This window comes from Amaranthus tricolor, chromosome 2 (genome assembly GCF_026212465.1).
Source record: "Amaranthus tricolor cultivar Red isolate AtriRed21 chromosome 2, ASM2621246v1, whole genome shotgun sequence".
Lineage (NCBI taxonomy): Eukaryota > Viridiplantae > Streptophyta > Magnoliopsida > Caryophyllales > Amaranthaceae > Amaranthus > Amaranthus tricolor.
Window position 1 is genome coordinate 9,553,664 of NC_080048.1, and position 25,170 is coordinate 9,578,833.

Sequence of the window (25,170 nt, forward strand, 5' to 3'; positions counted from 1 at the left end):
GTAACTTAATGACTTAAAAGTATGGAACAGAAAAAGAATATGGTAAAAGTATACGGTGACGTTAATTAATTATAAGTTCGTGCTTAAATTATTATTTTGTAAATGTAGTATATAATTTTCGTATTTTGAGCTGGATAGGAAGTTATGCTCGGCGTTAAGCGCTGACCGATTCAATCGGCTGTCATCCGTATCAGATGTAATATTTTTTAGCAAACAATATTTTTTATCAGATGTAATATTTACTTTTGTTTTAAACAGTTTCAGTTTTTAGGATTTAAAGTTTTTAACAGTTTGGCATTCTGAGACTTCCGCAATATTCTTGTATTAAACATTATTATTAAATGTTAATTATGTATCGAGATTGCCGCTCCTATTACACGAGCAGTCAGCATTAGATTCTGTTTTGCTCAGAATTTGTAGTAATTGTGCAATAATGTGGTGCATTACTCTATTGTTTATTGTAATGTTTATTGTCATAGTTAATTATGTTAAAATGCGCTTTATGGTGAGTAATTGAGAGGTTCTAAGAATGATATTCACCTTCCACTATAAAAGGGAGTATCATTCATAGAACAAAGACCACCACAAACACACATATTATTGAAAGGGCTATTGCATTATTAGAAACTTGAGAGTGTTCTTACTTTGCTTTAGTATTTTTGATCTTAAAATATTGTTCTCAAGATATTTCAAGATAAAGGAAGGTTTATTATAATTGTGTTATTGAATCATTTATAATAAAACTGTATTTAAGGGGGAGGTATCTAAGATACCTCATATATACTTGTGTTCAACTTTGGCTTTAACTTTCATCTTGTTTTTCATTGTTGAATCTCTTTGAGGCTTTAATTTCTTTTTTTTTCATACTCACCATTAGAAAAACCAATTCCCACGCCATTACTCATCATCATGAATATTCCGTGCATTCTAAAACTCACCCCCTCAAACTATGTATGGAAGTCCTAATTTGAGGCCTTATCAATTCAATATTATGATAGTTTGATAAATGCATTACTTATATGATAAGTATTTATTTGATATTTTATGTAGGGTAGATCAATGGCCCGTTAATATTGTAGACTCATAACATTCAACTTATGTGTAAAACCATATACATATATATAGATGCTTATATATGTGACAATATTGATATGGGTTCAAACTTCATTAAGCACAATGGGAAAATTTTATCCCATGATTTAGAGTTTATTTCTCCAAATGGCGTAAGAACATGTTAAGTAAACATCCCAAGTCACACATCGGAAAATAAGAAAGTGTTGACAAACATATAAGTGATTCAACTCCAAATTAGTATGAGACCTTTTGAGAAGGCGTAGAAAAAGAAATACACGGGAAATCGGCACTAAGGAAATAATATCATATTAATGCGAATCATTCACAGCTAATTAATAGGCCCAATAATTAGTATCAGAGCCCAATAATATTTTATATAGTATCTTTTCTGTGTAAGATAGTGAATTTTACAATTAACTGTTTTTTATTCATTGTAACCTTAGATTTTTTTTATTTTATTCAAATCAATGATGTAGAATGCTTCTTATGCTTCTTACTTTGAACACTTTTCATATATATATATATATATATATATATATATATATATATATATATATATATATATATATATATATATATATATATATATGATGGGGCAACGTCATGAGCAGCATTAGGGGTGTTCATTAGCGGGCATTTCAGGTACCCGGTTAGTTGGGTACCTTTTTCAATATTTCGTGTCCCGGCCCAATTAATACGGGTACCCGGATAAGTCGGGTTGAGACACTGGGTACCCGGTTTTAATTTTTGATCATTTGGGCAGATTTTATTGTGAATCATGTTGCAGTTTTTGAGTAAAATCTGGGCAAAATTTTACATAAATCTGGGCAGAATTTTGACTAATCTTCTGTGCAAAATTTTAGCTGCTTTGATAATCTCTGTGAAAAGCTAAGCTAGTAATTGTCAGTTAGCAATTCTGCTAGTTGATTTACATGAATGTTATATGTAAAAGTTTTTCCACATCCCTGTTTGATGTAAGTGCTTTAAGATTGTAGAAAACCATCTTCTACATGTTAGAGTTGATCCAAATTCCTGTTTGATGCTATCCAGATGATTGAATTTCAAGTTAGAAAATCTTAATTTCCAAAAAAAATAAAGATAGAAATAGACTGATTGAATTCATAATTCATTCATAATTCACCAGCTGCAACAGATTGGGTATTCTGCCAAATTTTTAGCGGGTCACCGGGTACCCGGTATATTTTAATATCGGCCCATGACCCAACCCGAAGGTTGTTAAATTTCTTGAAATTTAACACGTCATTTATCTTGCGAGTAAGCGGGTCGGGTTTTTTTTATGGACAGACCTGAGTAGCATGATGAATTGCTAGAACATATATGTGGGCAAGTTATTAGTGTGACCTTGCAATGGGAGAAGAGGCGATGCAATTCAAGAAGATAGATTATATCGTTGGAGGAGAGAATCGAATGATGTATTCTTTGGTCTAAGGGATGGATTGTTGAGTGTATATTCCTAATTCAATATCTAAACAAAGAATTTTCTCGACAAACATGTATGTGATCCTAACTTCAAATAAGTATGATGAAAAAATATTCAGATTCAATGAAAGCCCCTACCCGCCCCTAACAAAGTTACGCCATTACCCGAGTAGGTCAATTTAGAAAATAATTTTTTTGTAACTCACTATCTGTCAATAGACAACTTTAAACAAGGAGTCCATAATAGTATGTATTAGATGGGATATCAACCCATTGGCGGAACTTAGTCGAGGTGGGTAGGGGCGTCGCTCCTCCGAGATTTTCGGCAATTTTTATTTAATATACAACCGTCATGTTATATTTTTTATAGTTCTAGCCCAACAAATAAAAACAACACAATTAAAGGAAAGAATAACTAAACAAAATAAAAAAAAATTCTTATAAGTAATTATAGATTATGAAATTAAGAATGAAATCATCATTTAACAACTGGAAAAAACACAAAAAAAAAAAAGGAAGAAGAAGAAGAAGAAGAAGAAAGCAACTGGGAGTAATCGACAAAATAAAAAATTAAGTTTGTCATCTAGAATTGAAGGATTAAGGTTTGTTTTATATTTTTAATTGAATTTTCTTATCTTTATTTAATATTTAGTTTGAATAAGTGAATACTTAAATCACTGAAAACCCATACAATAAAACAATCAACTATGAAGATAGTAAAGACAAGACTTAAAAAAATGGGCAACGGTTTTCTTGCTAATAGTTTAGTAATATACATTTAGAGACAAATAGCAAAGCTATATAGTGTCAATGAGATTATAGATAATTTTAAAGTGCTAAAGAGCGTCAAGCTTTACTTGATTCAAAATTTATGTTATAATTTTTTGTTGTATTGATTGGCTATATATTAATGTCCATTAACTTTTTTTTTTGTTAACTCTGCCTCCTAAAATTTTGTTCAAGTTTTGCCATCAATTCATATATAAAATGCATCTTTTAATAAAACCGGCTTATACATAAATTTGTAATTTTCTTTTCCTCTTAAATTGTTATCTACACATAGAGTAAGTAGATATACAACTAAGACACAGAATAATAGACTTAGCAGGAGCCAGGAGGCTTCGTTCAATTGTTTAAAATTGTGAATCAACTTTTCATTTAGGTTTTATATTAATTTAATTATTCAAGATCCGAAACTAACACTAATGACATCTATTTTGTATGTCCATATCTATTTGGTCTGCAATAATTTTCTGTTGAATACCATGTCACCATTTGGTGTACGTACAGTATTTGGGCATTGACTTGAAATCATTGCATTTCTCAAGTCTTCCTTATTTTTTCAAAAAAAAAAAATAAAATAGCCTTTCACATTGATACATCGATTCATTATAGGAGAATGGCCTTAATTTTTTTTTAAGGGAAAAAATATATATAGATAGTTTCCCCAATAAAATTTGAGTTCTAACGAGCTACTATATGAGCCGCAGTATTATCACTTCGACGAATAACACCACCATAAAAACCAGAAAGAGACAATACAAGGTGATGCAGTCTATCGAGAAGAAGGAAGAAAGGAGAGCATCAAGTCGGCTTACTATTAATACAGTTCATAACATTTAGACTATCTCCCTCAAGATGGATGTAGGAGTATCCAAAGAAAATGGCTAACTCATGAATACCATAAATTGTTACAGCAAGCTCACTAATATTAGGAGGCTAGAATGCACATAACGATCTAAATAAATAGTCATTCACATTTTTACCGATGTTACCGAGTCGTATCAGTTTTTAAATTATAAGTCAAAATTTAAAATGAAGACTGATTTTTATATCATATTTTCAAGTTAAATCAAATTTGGATATAAACAAAAAAATAAAAAATATATAAAAAAATGCAATAAAAATAATGTTATTTATAGAAATGTGATAGGGAATGCAAAATAATTGTTGATCAAAAGTTATTTCATGATGGATTTATCTTTTTCTTCAAATACTAATAATCAAAATATTTGAAAAATAGTTGGTGTCATTTTAACATTTGCATAAAGCGAGTAGAATACAAGGTAACTAAACTAATGTTGGACATTTAGCACATTTTAGTATGTTTCTAAATACTACTTATGTAAGTGAAACAACTACCAAAATTGTATGATAAAAATAAAAAGTCATTGGAACATTTTTAAATGACAAATTAAAACATTAAAAAGAAATGGATATTATTTTATTTCTTTAATCCTTTCTCAAACATATAGTCACTTGGTATTTATACTTTTTACTAGGCTTATAGAGAGATTATTTGTATCTTTGTGTGAATTTTATTTCTTTCCAACTATAATTATGTAATTAGAAGTCTCGTTATTTGTAATATTATTTTTAATAAATTAATCTCTACTGCATTAATGTTATTCCAATTATCATTTCGCGTATTACAATACTCAAAAATCAAAATTCATGCCATCAAAAAATTCTTATTAAAAACTTAAATCATGTAGAAATTCAAAATCCTTTTTGGATCAAAATATAAAGAAGCTATATTCTTAGATAAATTAGAGAGGGTATTCAAAATTCCATCAATATAAAATCTCTTAGTTGTACTATACAGTACAAAAACAACCAGAGATTCAGAAAATTGTTACCCAAAATCAAATGATAAATATATCACAAAGTCAGTAAAAGATTATCTAAGAAAACCCAACTAAACAACTATCCTTTCTACTTTCAGACATAATCCCCTGTTTCATCCTTCTAATAAAATCCTCACACCTCTTGTTCAATTCCTCTGCATCCTCATCTTCGTCAATACCATCATCTTCATCAGCGTCGTCATCATCATCATCATCATTATGATCATCATCATCATCATCATTAGCCTGATCATCATGATGAAGAACATTTGAAACTTGAGCTGAATTTTCTGCCTGTTTTTTATCATTAATGACAGTTGATCTTGGTTGATCATCAGAGTTATTTTCTTGACAAGAATTAGAAGTAGAGCTTTTAACAAGAATTACTAAAATCCCATTACAAATAAGGAACATATGGTTTCTATCAATGCTGAATTTCATATCAGAAACTAATGATACACTCAAATTACTGTAAAATGATTTCATGAAGAGTATTATTAACGAAGAACAGAACAATAAGATAGAGACAAGATATGCAGATTGCATTTTCTTGAATATGTTTAATTGTGTTATTTGCTCCATTTAAAATGAAGATGAAATTTGGCTTTGTTTTCTTATACCCAAATTAAATAAACAAAAATGGCAATTTTAGTATAAGAGAAACAAGCTTAGAGATGATGGAGATAGGTAAAAATGAGATGCTTTGGAAGTTCTCTTGTGGACTATATATATAAATATAAAGTTTTTTTAGATTGAATTTATGAAAAAAATGGTGGGGTTAATTCAACATTGATTTTCTTTTGGCAGAATTTGTGGGTGATTTTGTTAGCAAATGGAAGAAAGGTGGAAAGTTCAGAGGAGACCATAGACCAACAAGTCCATATTAAAAAAAATTTTAAAAATAAAAAAATTAAAAAAAAGAAAAAAAAAAAAGAATTTGGTTTTAAAGATATGCAGAGACAGAAAGATATCGAGCTTTTATTACCAAACTTTTGGCCCGTGGCATACTCCTTCAATCATTGTTTTTACTAACTACTCTCATCCTATGTCTCTCACATTTTGGTTCCCTTAATTTGTCTTATTAATTTTATATTTTTTTTAAATTTTTGCAATGGCTCTATTCTAAACCAATCATTATATATTTTTTTTATATTTAATTTTCCAATTAAATTTTATTTTTCACTAAATTTCGCTCATTTTACGGCATGTGCAAAATGAGAACGACAACATATTCAACCTATTGGTCTTATTTATCTTTTTTCATATTTGTTAAAATAATATTTTAACCTTTAAAATCTCTAATTGTATATAACTAAAAATTATAAAAATTTTAATATTATTAATCCTTACATTAAGACAAATCAAATAAATTTTACTTGACTATGTTTTAACCTATAAATTAAAATAAAATGCAAATTAAAAGTGATTATACTATGAGGGAGCATAGTACATTTTCTTTACTTAATAATTTTGTTGCTTATTGAAGACAAATGAACAATTGATAATAATGTTAACTAATATGTTTTGTCCCCTCTAAAAAAATCAGATTTGACAAATAAAGTGTAGTAGTTTTCTTCTTATGAAAATTAGGTTGTAGTTTAGCTTTTAATTTAATCGTGATAGAGCTATGACGAATTCATCTTGGAACTTTGCAAATGATGTTAGTGAGTAGAAGCATGAAGATATGCGTATGTGCTCAAGGTATATTACTCTCACAAAATCTCTCTAATTTTGTATAAATCGGTATTTTAGATGTTAAAATTAACGTTTTAGATATTAGAGTAAATAGTTAGTTTTTTGAATTTGAGCTAATTTAAATCCATCATCATTATTATCATTTTTTATATATATCTCATTTATAAAAACTATGAAAAGAGTCTAAAAGTGATAATTTATAATTGTGGCAAACATCCTCAATTTTATTTCTGTAAAGTTAGTTCTCAGTTAATTTTTTTTAATGTGATTTGCACTAAAATTGCTGAATTTAAAATTTTACCGTATTTTAGGCATTTCTTCTTTAAATTAGTACATGATGAGATGATGTAATCATGGTTATTAGAATCTTGATCTTTATCTACAATTTTACGATTCTACGATCCTAAAATAGGTGAACAATCTGGATCATAGGTAGGTTCTTAATGTTTGTTGAATCGTGCGATCCTACTTAGCTCAAGAATTTAGATGGTAGGATAATACACGATTCTAAGATTCTACAATCCAATGATTCCATCTTACAAGAATAATTTCAATCGTAAAAAAACTTCATATAATCTAGATTTCCCATATATATATATATATATATATATATATATATATATATATATATATATATATATATATATATATATATATATATATATATATATATAATTAAATCACAATGACTATAAATATTAAGTTTTTTTTATTTGTAATTTAAAAATAATTATTAAAAGTTTTTTTTTTCAAAACTTAATAGATGAATTAAAATAAGGTTATAATTCACCTTAAACCTTAAAAAAAATAACAAAAATTCTTGATAATTAGTTGCCCAAAGCATATTAATGTAAAATTTTTAGGATCACATGATCCTACTATCTTGAATGGAATCCTGATCCTAACAACTTTAGGTTTAACTTTCAACTACGTACATCAATACATATATAAAAATTATTACTTTAATTTTGATTACTCTTGTTTTTCCTTATTGAAATTCAATTACATGTCATCTAAGAGAAAATACAACAGAAGTAAGGTAATAATTACCAAATGGCAATTATCGGTTAAAATATTGCAAAGATATAAATGGGACTTATTTTCACAATAGTAAAAAGTTAGAAACTTATTTGGAACCATTATAAATTAGAAATTTAAATTCATATTTAAGCAAAACTAAGAACTCATAATCACCCATCATTTTTTGAAGTTGTTTCTATTTGTTATTTTGAGTTGTTCAATTTGTCATTTCTTTCAAAAAAAATTCTATTTATATAACAAATTTTAGACTATTGTCTATTAATGTTATCCCTATTTTAATATTATAATAATGCTTATATGCTTATATTCCCTACATTATCTTTTACTAATTTCATTTTAACATTTTTATATTGATTATAATTCCTACATGTTTTCCACTAACTTTATAAAAACATTTATTTAATAGTTGTGGCCCTATATTTTTACACTAAGTTTTTTTAAATATTTTTTAAATGTTTATGGCTCCACTTTTCCTCCATCAAATTTATTATTTAATAAAATAATATATCCACTATTTAAAGATTCAATTTTTTTACTTTCCATAAACATTTTTTGCCTCTTTAACGAACGGAGGGAGTAGTTGTGTTTTATTAAAAAAATAGAAAAAAAAATACTCCCTCCTGTTCGTCCCGATAGTCTTATTTGACTTTTGAAATTATTCATCAATCACTCTTAACTTGTATTTTATTCTCAATCTATAAGTTATAACATAGTCAAGTGATATTTTATTTGATTCGTTTCATTTCAAAAATCATTAATATTAACTTTTTATAATATTTTAATTATGCTTAACTAAAAATATTAATGATAGAATTATTATATTGGTAAATATGCTCATTCAAATATCACAATATAGGGTGAACAAAGGAAGCACTATTAGTTAATTTAAATGATTGTAAAAGATTATATTTGACATTATGGTGACCAGCTAGCTGGTTGAGGCTAGTCCTCTAGGCAAGCAATACCAAGTCAATGGCATGGTTCTAGTCTTCTAGAAGTACCGACCAACGGAAATTTAAGCCTTAACTATCACAATTTACAAGTGGGCTCCAAATTCTTATGCCTGGAAGACCCTTAGATTGGATCGTCGACTTTGAAATTCTGTCCACTTCATATTCTTTATGGTAAAGACCAAGTCATTGCTTTAGAAATAGAATTAACTCTTTATCATGGTGAATTTATTACCTTTGAGTTTTTTTTACCAAAAAAAATCTTACACGATTTCTTGTAATTGATGGTCTCTTTAACAGACGCACTAAATATATGAGTTAAATAGCCCAATTAATATAAATTAAAGAGAAAATAAAAATATGAATTTCTTGTTTTGAGGTCGTCTCTTTAAGAGACAGTCTCTCACAAGAATAGCTGAAAATCTTATTATCAAAAATTAAACAAGTTACAAAATTATTAGAAAAGGAAGACAAACTATCTAAAAAGAATTCTCTTTCAAATCCTAATAACATGAACCATACATCATACAACACCATAAGAAGAGAAGGGACGAATAATGAGGTATGAAATCCCCTCAAGCTCTATAGTACAAAAGTTTAACTTATCTAAGGAAAAAAAAAAAAAAAAAAACACCCTAAGGGAAACAAACATGGCAAACAAGGCCCAAAAAAAAAATAAAAATAAATAAATAAATAAATAAATAAAAGCTAGAAAACCAAGTAGCATCCTTGCAATCTTCCTAATTAATGCAATCAATTCTAATCTTAATAACATATGTAACAAACACAAGAACCAGATCAAGAGATGGAACTCTATCATGTCAGATAGCCTTGTCAGATAGCCTTGTCCAGCTATCTCATATCTAATCATCCAGAGCGGAAAGACAAGCATCTATAATATTTTTGAAAACTTTGTAACCGTTGAATTACCATTTAGTTTTGTTTTAAGAAAAATTACCCATATTAATCAAATATATAATTTGATTTTCTCGCAATAATCTCACTATGTGATAATGATTAACCTTGAATAATCTAATTATTTGATCACTTAACCAAAAATATTGTTAGAATACTTGTTACCCGTTAAAATTTAGATTCTTTCATCTTTATATTTTCAACTAATTGTTTTAGATCATCTCATTCATCAACATCTAATTAGGTGGTTAACATCATTCATTATCAGATACTTCAATGAATTTAGAACGTCATCACCTTATAATCACAATTCAAGACCATAATGTGTGAATCATTCTCCTCTAGAACATCAAAATGTCATAATTACAATATTACCACTCATTTGCTTTCATAATCTCTATTTTGTCTTTTGATGAATGAAGTAATGGAAAGTTGAAATATAACTGGGGATCTCCGATCCTTCAACAGATGGAAGTGAAAAGGGTTTTTACTCTAAAACTAAAGAATTGAGAAAATTAAAATGTACACAAAATTTGATATAAATTTTGACTTCATAAAATTATTTTAAAACATTACGCTCAAGATCACTTCAAAATGTGCATGAAGGTGGTTCTTTCTAAATGGAAAAGTATTACACAATAATGAAATACAAATTACAAGTAATGAGAAATTTGTATTTCCCTTTATTGATGGGTAAAAACTACAGAATTACACTAATGAAAATCTTTGAAGATACTTGTGCAATGAAGACCGTTACCTGAAAACTTGATACTTGTTGTAAGCGTGAGATCACTTTATTTCTGCCTTTTGAGAACTTGAGATTTAATGGTGTGACTTGAGTGCACAAATTAATGTTTGCATTCATGAGTGATTTATGTGATGGAATCCTATGAAGTATGTTAATGGGTGTTTAAAATGGTGACTTAATGTGTGTTTAGGAATTGGTTTAAGTCATGGTTTAATTCATGAAAGAATGAAGGAATTGAATATGTGACTTAAACATGAGTATTATGATGGATGTTGAATGAGTTTAATGAGTAATTAAAAGAGTTTTTTGGTCTGACATTGATACCTTGAACGAGGCACCAAGATGAGTATGTGATGCCTTGAACGAGCATGCAAGTCAGAATAATCCAGTAGCCACTAAAGTTCCATGCTCAAACGAGCACTAATACGCTTGAACGAGCACCCCTCGAAGCCAAAGACAGCAGCTACAGACAGAAAATCAGTGAGGCTCTGATCCTAATGCTTGAACAAGCAGTGTTCTCCTGGCCAGCTTTGGATTCTGTTTTCTTAGGATTTGTTGTTGTTAATTCTCAGTATTAAGGGTGTGTATTATCATTAATGTAATTAGCACTATAAATAGACAATATCGGTTCTGACATTTTATGGGCTTTAGGCCAAATGAAAATAATAGGCCCCCTCTTATAAAACTTTTAAAATGTAAAATGAGTTATAAGAGCTTTCCGCGAAGCAAAATCATTTGCCAATTATTTGGTAAATCAATCGGAACATCATTTGGCATATCATTTGGTATATAAATCAGAGCATTATTAGGCACATTATTATGATCATTTGTTAAATTAGTCTCCTATTGGGTGGTATTAGATTCATTTCCGCCATTACTTTCATTATTGTCATTGACATCAGTATTTCTAATAATAAATTTGTTAATAGCACCTTGTTATGTACCTGACAGTCGATGAATGATGTTGATCGGTTGATGTGTTTGTTTCCGAAATTGAATTTGTAAATTGTTAAAAATAAAATCACATTAAAACAACTTCCAAAATTTAAAATCGAGTTGCAAATAAAATCTAAAATTGAAATATGAATATTCATTAAAAAAATAAAATTACATTCATTTGTTAATTGAAATATTCATTAACTAAAGAGAAAAGACATGAAATTAGATTTGTCACTAAGATCATCTAATTAACTGACATTTGCACCCACATTTAAGAGATCATTTGACATTTGCAAGTAATCATATTCATTAAAAAATAAGACATTTGCATAAATCCAATTAATAAACCATACATTTGCAGCGACATTCAACTTTCAAGCATTGAAATCTAATTCATTTGAAAAAAAAAAAAAAAAAAAAAAAAGAACTTAGGTTCATGTGCAAATTTCAAATTCATGAAATTAAATTTAGATTTTCGAAAACGTAGTCTTAAAATTCAAGAAGGGAGAAGTAAATTACTTGGTACACTGAGACAGTGAGATGCACCGCAAGTCCGCACTCCGCAGTACCGCCAACGGCCCACTGTGAACGGTGAACTACCAGCCAAGAAGCTGAGCAGCCAAACGAGATATGAAGAACTAGATTTGGGAAGAAGAAATCAAGAAATTGATTGCTTCAAATTTTTAGATATTGAAGAAATTGTTTGTTGTTTATCAAAAATTAAATCAACTTAAATTGGAAAAAAAAAAAAAAAAAAAACATACCCTTATGCCATGGATATACTTGGAAATTGAGGAACTCATGCGAAGAATGAAGCTAAACCGACGCCAACGGAAAAGCCAAAGTGAATTGGCAATTCCAGTCTTAATCACCAGAATTGATGGTCAATTTTTTTGGGAATGAAATCTTCAATTGCCATAAATAACTTCATTTAATTTAATTGGTGTCTATTCAACTTTCAACTTTTACACATATGTTGAGAGACCGTCTTTTTAAAAAAAACGTATTTCAAGCCCAATTTATTAAAAATTAATATCTACTTACTGTATTTTTAATGTTTATTTATATTATTTTTAATACTTACTTACCATATCTTTAATGTCTACTTTCAATATCTTAAATATCTACTTAATGTCTATTTACAATATTTTAAAAAATATATAATAGATTGGCCCAATTAGTCTCTCAAAGAGACCGTCTCACACAAGAATTCGTGTTCAACTTTTCTTATTCTGGTTGATAGGAGTATATTTAATTGGACAGTTGGGCCCTTTCTTATTTTGTATCTTTTTATAATGGGCCTCAATCTAAAGAAAGATTGAAAAAAATGAGATTATTTATCTACTTAATTTCAAATATAAGATTGGGGAAAACTTATGTCCCAAAATAAGCTTCCGTACATCCAATCCTAGCTTCGGGTAGAGTCGCTGTTAGTAACAGCAAAAGTGAAAAAAAAAAAAATTAAAAGCCTAAAGTCGCTGTTAGTAACAGTGACTTAAAAAAAATAAAAAATTAAAAGCCCAAAATCACTGTTACTAACAGCGACTGAAAAAAAAAATTTTTTTTTTTAAATATAAGTCGCTTTAATAAAAGAAGAAACTAGTATGCATGAACTAGTATGCTCAAAATTTTAAGGCTAGAATTGTGAAATGGAACTAGTATGCATGAACTGCTTTAATAAAAGAAGAAACTAACTTAAAGATAACTCTTACAGTATTGCCTTCTTCATAAAAACACTCACCTAAAACCATTAGGAACTATTGAAAAGATGCAGGGAGCTTGAGGGAAACAGGAAAAGAGAGAAAAAGACAAAGAGAGAAGGAAATTCACTTCTCTAATTAATCCCTTAATTATATTATATTCCTTTTTAGTACAATATGTATATATATATATACTACTTCTATTATTACAATGCCACATCAGTTTGTTATTCTATTATTATGTGATAGTGTCTTCATTTGTAGTATCACCAACATCCCCCCTCAAACTAGGATTGGGTGTTGAAACCATTCCTAGTTTGCCCAATAACTCTTTGAAATGAAGAGAAGGCAAAGCCTTAGTGAATAAGTCTGCAACTTGGGACTTTGTAGGTAAATAGGTCAATTGGATGAGACCTTCTAGTACTTTATCCCTAGTGAAATGACAACCCTTTTCTATATGCTTGGTTCTTTCATGGAAAACAGGGTTTTTTGCAATGTGTATGGCTGATTGACTATCACAATGTAGAGTAACTGGTTGAAGATTATGCACCCCTAGCTAACTGAGTAACCTGATCACCCAAGTGATTTCACTAGCTGCTGATGCCATGGCCCTATACTCTGATTCAGAAGAACTTCTTGAAACTGTTGATTGTTTTTTACTCTTCCATGAGATAGGGGAACCACCTAGTAGAACTAAGTATCCAGTGATGGACTTTTTGGAGTAAGGACAGGAAGCCCAATCTGCATCAGAGAAAGCTTGTAACTTTAGTTCACTGTGACCATTTAACAAAATCCCTTGTCCAACTGTCCCATAGATGTATCTTAGGACATGGTGTAAAGCCTGTAAGTGAGGTTGTCGTGGTGCCTGCATGAATTGGCTCAGACTTTGAACAGCAAAGGATAAGTCTGGTCTTGTGTTTGTCAAAAAATTTAATTTACCAATGATGGATCTGTAATGCTCAGCATCAGTACATAAAGTACCTTCTTCAGAATGGAGTTTGAGGTTGATGGGAAGGGGAGTTGCTGCAACAGTATGTAGATCAAAACCACAATTTTCAAGAAGCTCTTTTGTGAACTTCTTTTGAGAAAGAATGATGCCTTGGTCAGTATTAGTTACCTCCATGCCTAGGAAATATGATAGTTTACCTAGGTCTTTGATGCTGAAGATAGTATCCAGATGCTTTTTGAGTTCATTTATAGCAAGAACATCTGTTCCTGTGAGTAGTATATCATCAACATACACGGTGGCAATTATGAGATGAATGCCTGATTTTTTTACAAAGAGAGAATAATCAACTTTAGATTGCTGAAAACCTTGAAGAAGTAGCTCAGCCAACAATTTTGCATACCATTGCCTTGAAGCTTGCTTAAGCCCATACAAGGATTTTCTAAGTTTGCAAACTTTGTGATGTGGGTTAGGAATCCCTGGTGGCATGTGCGTATAGACTTCTTCATGCAAATCTCCATGCAAAAAGGCATTGTTTACATCAAGTTGGTATATAGGCCACTGATGATATGCAGCTAGAGCCAAGACTGCCCTTATTGTTGGCATTTTAACCACAGGAGAGAAAGTTTCTTTAAAATCTATGCCATATTTCTGAGTATACCCTTTTGCTACTAATCTTGCTTTATACCTTTCTATGGTTCCATCTGCGTTATACTTCACTTTATAAACCCACTTATAGCCTATGGGCTTCTTGTTTGCTGGAAGACTTACAACTTTCCAAGTTTGGTTTTCCTGTAGAGCAGAAATTTCTTTGTTCATGGCTTCAATCCACAAAGGGTCTGTAGCAGCTTGTGAGTAAGTGGTAGGCTCAGATATGATACTTGAGGTAGTGAGATAGGCATGGTGTTGGTTAGGTAATTGTGTAAAGGAGACAAGATTACACCAGTGTTTAGTGACAATATTGCACTTGTAATCTGCAAGATAGGCAGGAGGTTTGGAAAGTCTGGAGGTTCTTCTCAAAGGATTAATTTGCTGTTCATGGGATTGTTGATGTGAACTGGTAATTGTGGGTGTATTGGTAGAAGGTGAAGAAGAGGAAAGTTCAGAAGGTATAGAAATTGGGAGAGATGATATTTATGAAGTAGATGAAATGTCAATGATATCATTATCTGTGGAAGCTGTGGAACGAGAGGGAAAGTCAAAAATATCAGGTATATCCTGATATTCCAAGGTTGTGAAGGGAATAACAGATGGCAAATAAAAGGGATTTGTTGAAGGGGAAGAAGAAGCTTTGTGATGGAAGGGAAAATGTGACTCATGAAAAGCCACATCTCTTGAGATTTTTATTTTGTATGTGGTTAAGTCCAGGACTTTGTACCCTTTTTGGCCCACTGGATAGCCTAGGAACACATGAGTTGTGGCTTTTGCATCAAATTTTGTTCTCTGAACTGGAGATGTTGAGACGTAGCATAAGCATCCAAAAGCTTTGAGATGATCAAGGGATGGAGGAATATTGTATAAAAGTTGATATGGAGTGGAATGATGTAAAGGTCTTAAGGGCATTCTGTTCAGTAAATAGGTGGCACAAAGAAGGGCTTCTCCCCAATAATGTGGTGGCAATTTGGCTTGAAAAAATAGTGCTCTGGCAGTGTCAAGAATGTGCCTATGTTTCCGCTCAACGACCCCATTCTGCTGTGGGGTATGAGGACAGCTTGATTCATGTCTAATGCCTTTACTCAAATAAAAATGTTTCATGGTACCTGCACAGAGCTCCAATGCATTATCAGTTCTTATGCACTTAATAGAAGCATCAAATTATGTAGCAACAAACATAGCAAACTGTGGTATAACAACTGAAATTTCAGATTTGTATTTTATCAAATGAACCCAAGTAAATCTGCTGAAATCATCAACTATAGTAATAAACTGATTACAATTATTATGATTCTTGACCTTATATGGTCCCCACAAATCAATATGAAGAAGTTCAAAGGGCTTTGTTGTTTTTATACTGCTCACTGGAAATGATAATCTTGCTTGTTTAGCAAGAGGACAAATCTGACAAATTTGTTGATTATGTGAACTATTTACATCAAGTAAGTACTTCAGTTGAGAAAAAGGCAAATGACCCAATCTAACATGCCATAGTTGAGCATTATTTACAATACTTGTATTAGCATATTTCAAGACCACTTGCCATGGTGAATTTGATGATGCTTTCTGGACTTTGAAAGTATTCTTCAAATGATATAATCCTCCAACTAAGCTACCAAGAAGAAGTGGTGGCCCTTTCAAGAAGTGCCCCTGAAGATAACATTCATCATGAGTAAATGACATGGTAGCATTCATGTCTTTACACAGTTTATTTACAGAAATCAAATTGAACTGAAAAAGGGGAGCATATAAAACTTCATATAAGGTGATGCCATTATTGAGAAAAATCGTCCCAATATGTGTAATTTCAACTCTTTTGCCATTAGGAACAAGGATAGTAGCATTAAGAGGCTCATAGCTAGAGAAATGGCTCAAATCATGACTAACATGATTAGTGGCACCACTGTCAATTACCCAAAGAGTTTTTAGGCAAGTAAGGGAACAAAGTTTACCTGCAAGATTAGCAGAATGTGTCACTTCTGGATCAGGAGCATGAGTGTTTGAGCTAGATGCACATTTATGCATTTGTTGAACATACTGCTTGTACTGCTCATAAGTAGGAATGTCCTGGTTGGAATCAGGTCTAGAAGGTTCACCAATATCACCTTCTACAGTTGCTGCTATTTTTTTTTCTTTGAAACCTTTAAAAATGGAGGAAATCCGTGAACCTCAAAGCATCTCTCGTAGCTATGTCCAAGAATTTTGCAGTGAGTGCAGTAATAGGAAGAAGCAGGCCTTTTGTTTTGGTTATTGAACCTGTTCTTAGGGTTGTTACCACCACCACTGTAGAAGGAATTAGAACTAGAATTCCATTTGTTACCACCATTTTTTTGTCTAGAATTCCATCTATTAGCGGAATTTCTAGAATCAGAAATTTTAGACCTGTTAGCTTGAAAAGCCATTGACTCAGTATTTGAGTGAGATAACTCTTTGTGAATCTCCTCTTGAGTGAAAAGTCTGTATGCTTGAGAAATGTTAGGCAGAGGGCTCATCATGAGAATATTACCTCTTACAGCAGAGAAATGATCATTCAGCTTCATCATGAATTGCATGAGTCTTTGATCTTGCTGCTGTGTGAGAATTCTTTTGGCCAGGTTGCAAGTACATTTTTGACAAGTACAATAAGGAAGAGGATTCACAGCTGAAAGTTCATCCCAAACTACTTTGATTTTAGTGAAAAATTCCATTACAGAAAAGTTGCCTTGACTGATATCATGTAACTGTTGCTCCAAGGAGTAAATCTGAGTTGCAAAGGTTTGACCAAATCTCTCTTCTAGGTCATTCCAGATAGCTGCAGCAGTGTCAAAATAGATTACACTTTTGGCAATTTGAGTGTCTAAATTGAAGAGAATCCAAGAAGTGATCATATCATTGCATCTGATCCAAGGCTGATAACAAGAATCGTCATCAGATGGTTTGGGAATGTTGCCGTTGATGAAAGACAACTTATTCTTGGCTGATAAGGCAATCACCATACATCTCTTCCAATCAGCAAAATTGGAGCCTTTGAACTTAACAGAAACTAATTGAAGAGATGTTTGATCTGATGGATGAATGAAGTATACACTTCCAGGATCTTGATTAGGGTTAATTGGAGTAGAAGACATTTTTGAGAGGCAAACAGAAAACAGAATTAGATCAATATCTTGGAACGAAATTGAACAGGAAATGATTAAAAAATGAATCAGAAATCAGAAAAGAAAAAAAAAGAGAGGGAAACACAGAAGATCAAAGAACCGATGTTTCAACAAAAAAAAAAGAAGAAGATAATGAATCAAGAAAAAGAATGAGAAAACAGATCGGAAGAAGAAAAAAGAAAAAAAAATAAAAAAAAATTCAACTTACAACAATCTGTATTGTAAGAAGAAGAAGATGAGGAAAGGCGATTTCAATCAGTAATTCTTCTAGCTCTTGATACCATATTGAAAAGATGCAGGGAGCTTGAGGGAAACAGGAAAAGAGAGAAAAAGAGAAAGAGAGAAGGAAATTCACTTCTCTAATTAATCCCTTAATTATATTATATTCCTTTTTAGTACAATATGTATATATATATACTACTTCTATTATTACAATGCCACATCAATTTGTTATTCTATTATTATGTGATAGTGTCTTCATTTGTAGTATCACCAACAGGAACATCAATCTGGCTCTGGTAATTATCATACAATACTGGAATTGATAGAGCAAGAAGCACTCCTAAACAAAACATCAAGTGAAGCTTCAAAATGAATTCACTAAACTCGTAAGCAATTAGCGACAGGACAAAAATAGTGAAAGCACGGTAACATAAGACAAAACACTGTCAACTCACCAATGTAGACAAATGTGATGAAATTGCACAAGCTACCAATAGAGGAAATAAACCACAACAATGCAGCAACCTGCACAAAAAATTCATAACAAATATGACTTGATAGATCCTCAACAAACACCAAACAGAGCAATCAAGTGTAGAACACAAGAAATCACAAAACCTGAAGAAGAATCCTCAGATTCCCACAAATGGCAATCTCATGAGCAAGTGCCAATGCATGATTAACCCATGCTCGAATCACATCAGCTGCCTGTTCAACAGACTTCTCTGATATCTCCAAATCAGGGACAGGGGGAAGAGGTCTAATTCATCAAAAAGAAATGTTCCACAACTTCAATTTTTGACCAGCAGAAAAAACTAACAAACTACTCAATCTGTGGATCTTGTTCTTTGAACTTACTAGTCATTACAAAACTTGAAACATATTTGAAAGAACAAGTATCAATGAATAAGAAATGACAAATTAGGTAAATAACTATCTTATAGAATTGGACTATATATTTAAAAGAGTTGGGACTGCAAAATGTAACAAAGCATAGAAATCTTGGTAGTACATAACAATCTATCTTATCTTAAGATGATAAGGTGACAGATTAATTATGCTTCCTGGGAATACGATAGCATAAAAGGTGTGAAATATGTAATATTTTGACGTAAAAGCCAAGCAAGAAAATCATTGTGTAATTTTGTGATTTCAATTGGTACTTAAGTGAATTTAAGCTGAGTGGCTTACACACAGGGAGGGTATTAAATTTAAAAAAAAAAAAAAAAATTACGGAAGCTGAGTGAATTTAAGTGAACTTAAGTTTAAGTGAATTTAAGCTGAGTGGCTTACACTCAGTGATTTCAATTGGACTGCAAAATGTAAAAAAAAATTTTGGGCTTTTAATTTTTTATTTTTTTTAAGTCGCTGTTACTAACAGCGACTTTAGGCTTTTAATTTTTTTTTTCACTTTTGCTGTTACTAACAGCGACTCTACCCGAAGCTAGGATTGGATGTACGGAAGCTTATTTTGGGACATAAGTTTTCCCCAATCTTATATTTGGAATTAAGTAGATAAATAATCTCATTTTTTTCAAATTTTCCAATCTAAAACTGAATTTTTGGACTTTTAACTTGGGTCCTAGGCGGTGGTCTCTTTGGCCTACCCTCAGACCGACCCTGTAAATAGAGAGTTCTCATACACATTAAAAACACATAAAACACAAACCAAACCTAAACAAATAGCCTTTACATTCTCTTACATCATTTGCAATACTTCATTATAAGAGTTGTATTTCTCAATTATGATATAAGCAAGTAACTATCATCACGGAGGATGTAATTATCATTGGGTGAATCCCTTAAATCTTTATGTTCTTTTGCATTGATTTTGTTTCTTTTGAACATTGTTAAGTCATTGAAATTATATCAGTACATCAAGTTACTTCGTACCTTGTGATCTTGGTAACATTAGAGGTTAAGTTCTATACTAAATATGAGTATGCGAAAACAAAGAATATACTAAATACCCACCAAGTAAGTACTTAAGTACTTACAATATTCTAAATGTCTACTTATAATATTCTTAATGTTTACTAAGAAACTTACTCTATACATTTGTTTTTGGGTCAGCCTAATTAGAGATGGTCTTTCACTAGAATTTGTGAAATTAACATGTCGATTAAAATTATTTTAGAATGATTTTATATTAAGATTGATGCGTAATATATTGATATTTTTATTTTGATATTTTGATTAAAAAAGATAAAATAAATAGTAAATGATAATTATTATAATAAAAAAATAAAAGATTAACATTTTAACATATTACATCTAATTTTATATATAATTTAATTTTAAAATGAGATTAATATTTTGATGCTAAGTATAAATACTATCTATGTGCTATATATCTCAAAACAAATACTATTTTGATTTTTTATTTGATAAATTAAAGTGAAAGAAACAACTATCTCATTATCAATTTCAATTAAAAAAAACTTACATATATTATTTTTGAAACCTAATTAGGCAACTATGACATAGATTATTTAAATACAAAATTTTTAGATGAATGAATATTAAATTGAATTAATTTTCATCAAATTGAATTCATATAAAAAGTTCAAATGCATAATTGATTTTGTGTTTAGTTAATAAATATTTATAATCATTTATCATTTAATATTTTTGCTATAATAAAACTAACCTATATGCTGTACTTAAAATAAAAATAAGTGATTGAAAACTAATGTTTTATGATGAATTAGATAGATCTCAAATTGTTAAAAGCTTCTAATATAAGCGATTGAAAAGACTATGCCGTATTGTTTATTTTTTTTACGTCATTTACAATATGATATATTAAAGATTAGTACAATTTTCACTTTTTCAATTGACTTTGTATAAATCAAAATATTAATATATCCTTACATAGTATGTGCACATATACTAGTTAGCATATAATTTCAATTTCATAAGTTCATAAATCATAAATATTTTTCACTTTAAAAGCTAACAATACAAAACTTCTTTGTAAATCCATCATTTATAAGTGCATCTGTATCTATCGAGCTCCCTTTCATGAAGTGTTATCCTTGGAATAATTAACTAAAAATCAACCGGCATTTACTTCAAAACTCGAAAAAAACTCAAAAATAACTGAAATAAAAATGATTTGACTTGTATGTTTAAACCATCTCCTGAATTGATCCTAAGTTTAAAATAACTTAAACCTACATTTTCCTCAAAAATATTTTCTGGACAGAATCTAAACTGATTTTTAGGCCACTTAACATAATTCCCAAAAGCAAAACCTAACACTTATATTACGTTTATGATGTGTCAAACCCTTAATTACCAATTCTTAGCCGTAGATCATGTTCCATTTGAATAATTTTTACGCTCTAAAAACATATTAAATTGACAAATCTGCAATTTTTAATTTAATAACCCTAAATTCCAACCAATCCTAAAACTTAACACCAAATCATTATAATTTTCTACTGTTCATCCTCAATATTTTTTATTAAATTTATTTTTTTTTTCTGATTCACCCGCTTAATTTTAATGTTTAAAAAAAATATTTTACATTGGAAATATCACACTAATATTAAAACACCATGAAACGTGAATAATATTAAAATATTTTCTGACAAATAGTAGTAAGAAAGTTAGGCTCGTATCTATAGGGAAAATGAAATTTTTGTCTAATTAAATCACGTAACAATAAAAAGGGTTATAAAAGTTACTCCCTCCGTTCTTTTAAGTTTATCAAATTTGAGTTTTTCACACTTATTAAGAAAAATAAAATCTTTTATTGTAGTGGGTATTATTTTAATTAGATAGTAGTGTAAAGTAATGATTGTATTGAAAGTATGAGAAAAAAATTAAAATAAAACAAAATTTAAAGAACAAAAAAATGATTGCATTTAATTAATGAGAGAGAACCTTACAAATACTCTTGGAGTAACAAACCCACTAAATTTTCCAAATTAGGAAAGTTTTGGTGGGTTTTCTAAAAAAAGGAGGAAAAATGGCAAAATCTAAAATGGAATACAACTTACTTATCCATGAACAAACAATTGCATTGGGCAATTTTTAAGTATATGGATTTATACATTAAGTCAATCTAATCAAATATTACAAGTATAATCATCAAAAAAACCTTCCAAATTCTGTTTTGGGAGTATATAAGTTGCTGAACTATGATCAGAATCATCATCAAAAAAACCTTCCATATTCTATGTTGAAACCCTAAAACACCAAAAACAGCAAAAAATAAATAAAAAAATTCAACAGAAACAGTAACCAAGTGTAAGCAGGTACTGTGCTGAAAACAGTAACCAATCAGCCACCAAGTATAATTAGGTATTGCACACTGCATCACAACCTTATTCATGGCTTCAGGAAATGAGGACGAAATCGAGGGGCATGGTATTTTGGATCAAGCCAATATAATCCTCAATCAAGCTCAGAATCAGAGTAAGAACCGACAGAAATGGTTGAGCAACAAGGAGAATAACACAATCATCAAAAGCCAAGGCTCAGTAGTGAGATGAGGCATTTAATATTTCAAGAGATGCTCTCAATGCGAACAACCGGCTCATTACCTTATGGAACATTCCAAAAAATTGCAGAAAAATATGGTTATCATCATAGAACCATAAGAAATTTATGGAAAAGGCAAATACAATCAAAAGAAGCAAACAAACCATACATCGTTGATTCAAAATGCAAAAACTGTGGAAGGAAGAGAGTTGTGGTGCCTCCAAACGTTCTAGAGTCTAGATCGATGGGGGAACGTACATGTATAAGAGATGTTGCAAGTTGTTTAGACTTGGCACCATCGACCGTTTGGAGGTTAATTAAAAGAGGTGAAATTAAGGCACATTCAAATCCTCTTTACCTGGCTTTAACCGATGCCAATAAATTGAAAAGGGTGGAGTGGATTTTGAGTCTCATCCAAAAAGATAGCATTCAAAGACATCCAATATACAAGGGATTGTTTGATTTCATTCACATCGATGAGAAATGGTTTTATCTGACCAAAAAAACTCAAAGAGTTTACCTTGCACACAAAGAGAAGATCCTGTATAGGGCAGCAAAGTCATCTAAGTTTATACCGAAGGCCATGTTCCTAGGGGCGGTTGCTACGCCAAGATGGAGTCCACATGGTCAATGCACGTTTGATGGGAAAATAGGAATTTTTCCCTTTATTAACAGGGTTGCAGCTGTGAGGGACTCGAAGAATAGGCCAAGGGGGTCAATTGAAATTAAGCCAACAGAATCAGTCACTCAAGAAGTTTATAGAAACATGCTCATCCAAAATCTCATTCTAGCAATACTAAGAAAGTGGCCAAATGAAGGACCTTCAATCATTTTCATTCAACAAGACAATACAAGAGTGCACATTACAAATGATGATCCAATATGGCAACAGCACAACAAGCAAGGTGGGTTAACCTTCATTCTTACACAACAACTCCTTAATAGTCCAGATTGTAACATCTTGGACTTGGAATTCTTTAGAAGCATTCAATCATTGATGCATAAGAAAATGCCAAAGAATATGACAGAGTTGATTAGTGCAGTTGAAGATGCATATGCTGAACTTCATCCAAAGACATTAACAAATGTCTGGATTTCATTGCAACACCACTTAAATGAGATATTGAAGGTTAAGGGATGTAATGACTACGTCCAACCTCATTTTGGTAAAAAAAGTTGAAGAAGATAATGGGAGGCTTAGAATTCAAGTTCGAATTCCTACACAACTACTTAGAGAAGCTGTTGCTTTTGTGAGTCATAACAGAAATCAGCAAGCATCACAAACAGTAGCAGAGAATGAAGATATGAGACAATCATCCAATGCAATACAAGAAGCATATGATCAAGGAATCGAGGAGACACAAGGATGAAATTTTTTAAATAACGCCCCTTAGTTATGTTATGAAAAATCATCATTAAAAATGTTTCTTTAACAATCTTAGGAGCAACATTTTGAAAAACAAATCTGAAATCAGTGGTTAATGTACATATTTTTTAATGGCTTCATTTTATTAGTGTAACAAAAAAGACCCTTGTTTCATCATAGAGATTTTTAATCCTCTCAGACTATAAACAATCATCAAAAATGAATGAATGCCACCGAACATGCATATAACATAGTGACTTTAGACGTTTAACAAAAGCTACTCAACTAGGAATTTAAAGTCATTTTTTCAGAATATGAAATTTATAAGAAGTCATGAAAACAAATCATCATTGGGGCTTCAACATCAAAACAGAACCAAATCATCAAAAAATCAGAATGTTCTCAGCTATGAAAATTAAAACAGAATCAAATCATCAAAACAGAACCAAATCATCAAAAAATCATTGGGGCTTCAACATCAAAACAGAAACAACTATGAACATCAAACAAAAACAAGCCAAAAAATCAGAAAAACCTAAATTCGTCCAACAACAAACAATTTTCAGAATTCACGCAAAGATCAAATGACATCCTAAAGCCCAAATTTCCGATTGCTCTCAGCTATGAAATTAAAAAACATAAACATAAATGCCTTACAATCATCAACAACGTTTCTTAGGGTTTTTTTGGCCCTAGCAACAAGTACTTCTTCAAGAGTATCAGGAACAACCAAATTTGGGTCTTCTTCAACAGAAGGACTTAAAGGAATCATTTTAGTAGGAGAATCATACAAAAAATTAACAATCTTCAAAGCGGGATCTTTTTCATTAAGGTATGAATAAAAAAGAGGCTTAGAAGAAATATTCTCGCGATATTGTGAACATGCGTCATCTTCAACGGACTTTTGATAGGCCTCAAGTTCTTTCTTAGACCACCTTAAAATCTCATTTGAGTATGAATGTGGCCGGCCATGTAAGGAACACGAATATAAATCCCCATAATCACAAAGGTCATCATAAAGATAACTAGGAATTGATGAAGAACTAGTAGATCTCTTGTTTTCCGTACACAAAAATCAAATTAAAACAAAGCTTTGAAGAAACATTAATGGCAGTCGAAGAACAGAAGGTTGATTTTGGAGATGAAGGCCAAAAATTAAGAAACTTACCTCAAAATGTAGAGAAAAAGCCGATCTTTATTTTAGTTCAATAAAAATGAACTAAAG

General features: G+C 30.7%; 1 protein-coding gene and 2 long non-coding RNA genes across 5 annotated transcripts; 1 reads left to right on the forward strand and 2 right to left on the reverse strand.

The window, feature by feature from the left end:
• Positions 1 to 7,675: 7,675 nt before the first annotated feature.
• On the reverse strand, positions 7,676 to 12,403 carry LOC130806574 (uncharacterized). 3 transcript variants are annotated; one of them, XR_009040329.1, is made up of 3 exons: positions 12,194 to 12,403; positions 11,949 to 12,040; positions 7,676 to 11,817 (listed from the first exon to the last, which is right to left on the reverse strand). It is a non-coding gene; the product is annotated as an uncharacterized LOC130806574 (long non-coding RNA). The 3 variants fall into 3 exon arrangements; XR_009040330.1 differs by having other exon boundaries at positions 7,676 to 11,434; positions 11,949 to 12,067; positions 12,194 to 12,400; XR_009040328.1 differs by having other exon boundaries at positions 11,949 to 12,067; positions 12,194 to 12,400.
• A 5,919-nt stretch (positions 12,404 to 18,322) lies between these two features.
• LOC130806846 (uncharacterized) lies at positions 18,323 to 18,949 on the reverse strand. The gene is made up of 3 exons (XR_009040380.1): positions 18,707 to 18,949; positions 18,544 to 18,613; positions 18,323 to 18,428 (listed from the first exon to the last, which is right to left on the reverse strand). It is a non-coding gene; the product is annotated as an uncharacterized LOC130806846 (long non-coding RNA).
• A 3,637-nt stretch (positions 18,950 to 22,586) lies between these two features.
• Positions 22,587 to 24,533, forward strand: LOC130805487 (uncharacterized). The gene is made up of 2 exons (XM_057670264.1): positions 22,587 to 23,745; positions 24,277 to 24,533. The coding sequence occupies exons 1-2, from the start codon at positions 22,587 to 22,589 to the stop codon at positions 24,531 to 24,533; spliced, it is 1,416 nt and encodes a 471-aa protein (XP_057526247.1).
• The last annotated feature ends 637 nt before the right edge of the window (positions 24,534 to 25,170 follow it).

What these genes read in the sequence shown, in the direction of transcription:
- LOC130805487 (XM_057670264.1), top strand. Translation starts at nt 22,587, where the DNA reads ATGAGGCATTTAATATTTCAAGAGATGCTCTCAATGCGAACAACCGGC. An exon ending in CTACGTCCAACCTCATTTTG is followed by an intron (nt 23,746 to 24,276) that starts GTAAAAAAAGTT and finishes ATTTATAAGAAG; the next exon opens with TCATGAAAACAAATCATCAT.